General features: G+C 34.5%; 1 protein-coding gene across 1 annotated transcript; it reads right to left on the bottom strand.

The window, feature by feature from the left end:
* On the bottom strand, window positions 1,832-3,997 carry LOC18608822 (mediator-associated protein 2). The gene is made up of 4 exons (XM_007043703.2): window positions 3,751-3,997; window positions 3,549-3,627; window positions 3,355-3,438; window positions 1,832-2,541 (listed from the first exon to the last, which is right to left on the bottom strand). The coding sequence occupies exons 1-4, from the start codon at window positions 3,877-3,879 to the stop codon at window positions 2,108-2,110; spliced, it is 726 nt and encodes a 241-aa protein (XP_007043765.2). The 5' UTR covers window positions 3,880-3,997; the 3' UTR covers window positions 1,832-2,107.

Here is a 4,381-nt window from a genome sequence, read left to right as displayed (position 1 = left end):
ATTTTTTTATACAATAGGGTATTTAAACAAGTTCAAGTAGTTAACAAGTAGTGAGTAAGGTAATTTGAATTTGGATAGGAAATTCTAAAAATAATTGGATAGTTGTAAAGTTTGTGTACCCTACTTATTAATTGAGTTCAGATTAAGGCACCTCAAGATTACTAGATATTTTATCCGTTGACAACCCTATAAATCTCACATGTAAGTCTTGATTATATATATATATGAGCTTTCCATCACTTATCAGTTATGTCTTTTGAGTTGGAAACATGATTAGTGACAAGTGATATCAGAACAGACTTAGATCTTCATTGATGTAGAATCACATGAGAGATACAAGGATCGAGATAGACTTGAACTAATATAAGAATCCCTCTTCTCTACGGGTAAAAAGCTAATGCAATGAAGATGTTGCACAATTAAGTGAAGTAAAATATCATAGATCCCAAATCAGTAAAAGATGAGGTGGGTAGAATATCACAGATCTCGATCATTTTCTCTCCTTACTTAACTCCCCTTTTTCCCCACTTATCTAGACTCGAAAAATCATAATCCCCTTAAGTAATTTCAGAGATGAACCAAAAATTGAGCCAAACAATAATCTTAGTTCAGGTAAGATGAGAAACTGCTTTCTTATATTAAGGTTTTTCAAGAAAAACAAGGCAAGCAAAAGGAAGAGAGTACCTTCAGATAATGTTTGATAATCAGTATACAAAATACTATAATGTTATTTTCTCAATGATCACCTCCTAAAGTTAATGCTCGTAAAGATTCACAAATGCAAAGAAGCAAGTCACTGTGCTCAATGGCTAGCTCCCCCTTTGCGTATTTAAACCCTTCTTGATCCTACTGTCCGTGCATATTTATGATCTTTTTAACATGAAAGCAAATTTTTTTATTGAGTCAATAGCAACGGGATAATTTATAGCATATGTTCATACTTAGAAGAAGCTAATTCTACCTAGTATATAAATTACTTGCAGTCTGAAGAAATGGTCTTGTAAACAAATTCGAAAGTAAACCTTGAGTTGATGGTATAGGATCAAGAGAAAAGTTGCAAGAAAAGGAAGCCTGAAATCCTCAAAAGATTTGGGTCTGAAATCAAAGGTAGATATTTGAATTTTTACAACAATTAGGCACTCTGTCACACTTTAGCAGGTAAGCAAAAGTTCCTTTCACTTTAGTTGCTCTATTTTGATTCGTGAAAAGAGTTCTTGTACAGACAAATGACTACATAAGGCCATAACCATAACCATATTATAGAACAAATACTCAGTGATGGCAGGGGAGAAAGTAATTGCTGCCAGAAAAACAAAGAGTCAAGGGAGAGGAAGAAGAAATTGGGGCCAGCCGACAGTTAGATTTATGGTTTTTTTTTAATGAAAAAAAAAAGTAGGAAAAAGAGAGGATTTTATGGAAAACTAAACTGATTAAAAGGTAGACAAGAGAGAGAGAGGAAAAAGTGCTTTCTTTTTTGGAACACTGGCAATGGTGATGGATGATGGCAGATCACCGGAATCTGCATCTAGAGAGAGAAAAGGGGCTGAGCAGCTGTAAGTTAGTGATAGAAAGAGAAGAGGGAAAATAAAGGAAAGAGAGAAGGTGGTCCAAGCAATGGGAAAGTAACTTTGCCAACTCTCCCTGTGGCAATCACATTCCCAGAGGGTTTAAGTCAGACCAAACATGGTAATATTATTTTCCCAATAACAATCCCAGGAATGTGAGTCACATTCCTCATACCAAATGGGGTCTTAAGAGTTGGAAACACCAGCAAGCTGCCACAAAACCAAGCATTAAGTTGAAAATTCCAAACAGATAAAAAGACCTGAACTACACCAAAATGAACATTAGATTATGTATGTAATATTGCATTACAAAAAGGATTCAAAGAAGCCTCTTCACTTGTCTTGACAGTTGAAATTGAAGAGAAAATCTCTACGATCAAGAAGCCTAAAGTGCCGATGATATTTTCTATTGCAAGCATAAGGAAAAATAGAGTAACTTTGATAAACTCAATGTCAAGAAATAGGCATATATAAAGTAAAAATAAGAAGAAGGAAAAAATATGTAGATAGATGAGACGAGTGGGAGAATGTCAGGGACATTACTACTCATTTTTTGCTTTCTTTTTTGATTTACCTTTGTGAGAAGGCTCTGAGCGCCCTGAAAAAATAGATGTTCGGTCAAGGGCAATTCTATGCTCTGATGACCCTGAAAATGGAGTTGTCCCATGACTCTGTGCTGACTGGTTCAAGGATCCAGTAGATTCACGATCCTGTTTTCTTTTTGAAGGCTTGGATAGTTCATTGATTCCAGAGATAGTACTTTTATGTCTACTACTATGTGTGCTGACAGTACGCCCCCAAGACTGTGAGTTTTTCCGTCCTTTGATAGGCATAGGAGTTACAAAAGGATTGGAAGAATTAGCCGTTAAGGATCCAGATGATTTCTGATACATCAGTCTCTTGTCAGAACTGAGTTTTTCATATTCTTCAGGCTCCATGTAATGGACAAGAGAAACACGCCGTGAAATCTTCCCAACTATTAAAGAGAGAAATATATATCAGGGAAATGCATAAACTTTATTTGGAATACAGAACAAAATTCGAAATAGTTTAATCATCACTATCACAACCATGCCACAATATGGCCAAAACACAGACAACAGTAATTATTATTATCAAATTGTGCTCAACCATATTCCTCAAATAATCTAATAGAAAACAAAAAGCAGACAAAATGAACACTAGATCAATGAGGTAGAGGTTTATTTTGTGACTCTCAGCAAAAAAAAAATAGAGATGAATAGCGATAACTTATACTAAGATCATTAATTAACTGAGTAACAATCAGCCTAAAGAACAAATGCATTACAAACACATGCAAGATCTATGCATGAAATAATAATATCAACCATTCCCAAAATGAAGCCTCTAGTTACATAAAACCATTTCAAAATATTAACAGCCTTGTAAAATAGATCGAATTCAACCACCTGGATGAGTAACAAGGTCTGAGTACATTAAAACACCAGTTTGATAGCTTATAATAGGAAGACAAATTTGGTCAGTCGAAACAGACAAACGTGACTGGTTTCCATCAGAATTTAAGCTCCAAGTGTCTAATTCAAAGGACAAGGCAATTAATTGTCCGTATGAAACTGAAACATGAGATACCAAAAAGTAACCTGCCTATATCAAGCATATAATCATGACATTGTTTGTTTGGGAGGTCCAAGTCAACTTTCATACTTTTTCTTTTTCAATTTTTATAAGAATCTGTTTAGTGTTGATGGCAGTATATAGGCATCATATAGTTTGAATGTAAGCAAAACGAATTTACAAAATGTAATACCGATTTTGGACTCTGATGCAGAGGATAAGATAACTGTTGCATCCGGCTCTTGAGATGCACTGCTAACAAAATCATATGCTTTTCCTGCCATATTTAAGTGACTGTAAATAAATCATAGTATTGCTTCAACACAAAATATAGAAAAATCTAGTTCAGCCCGAACAAAATTGCACCAAAAAAATATAAATAATTACCAGCAGAATCTATAAGACTGCCCAACTTTCCATCAGGACCGAGCTGAAGAGTAAATTCTTTGCCATTAATTTCAGGATGCTGCAACAGCCACAACAAAACAACGCAAAAGTATTGAAGTCCCTAAATTGAGTTCAAATTGATCAACAACAATAAAAGAAAAAGAAAGAAAAGAGCATATGGGAAGTGAAAAAGGAATGGTACTTGATGAAGAGGCCATTGAATGAGGAAAAGCTCTGTAGACTCCGACAAAGTAAGATCGACAAGTTGCTCCGACGAATCTTCCACGAATTCTGGCGGAGGAATATAACTGCTTATTTCAACCGAATCCATATTACCTCTCGTGAATGCACAAATGCCTCACCCTCACACAAAGAGCAAAGGCATTAACAATTAGGGTTAGAGGGAGAAGAAGATGAAGCAAAAAAAAAAAAAGTTTCTAGTTAGGATTAGGCTTTAGATTTTAGAAGAAGACCAAAGCTATGTCGTTTTAGTTAATGATAAACCAAAAATGGGAAAAGAAGATGTGGGTCGGGTCCACCTAAGCCCAAACACTGATAAGCTTTCGGCCTTGCAGATTTGGGTTAAACTTATTAATAATGGAGGTGTTTTCAAGCCCATTGTTTTTATCTTCATTTTTTTATTTTATCTATTTAAATCTATTTCTTATGCATGAATTAGTTTATGAAATTATTTTAAAGGGTAAGAATGAAAATAACATAAATAATTGAAAATTTTAATAAGCACTCACCAAAAGTTTTGGGATCCCAATATTATTTTCACAGGATGTATTAATTCTAAATAATTATAAAGATATAGAACAAAAGAAATTGAC

Source organism: Theobroma cacao, chromosome 2, assembly GCF_000208745.1.
Source record: "Theobroma cacao cultivar B97-61/B2 chromosome 2, Criollo_cocoa_genome_V2, whole genome shotgun sequence".
NCBI classification, from domain to species: Eukaryota; Viridiplantae; Streptophyta; class Magnoliopsida; order Malvales; family Malvaceae; genus Theobroma; species Theobroma cacao.
The sequence above is the reverse complement of the archived record's forward strand: the minus strand, read 5'-3'. Positions and strand labels throughout refer to the sequence as shown.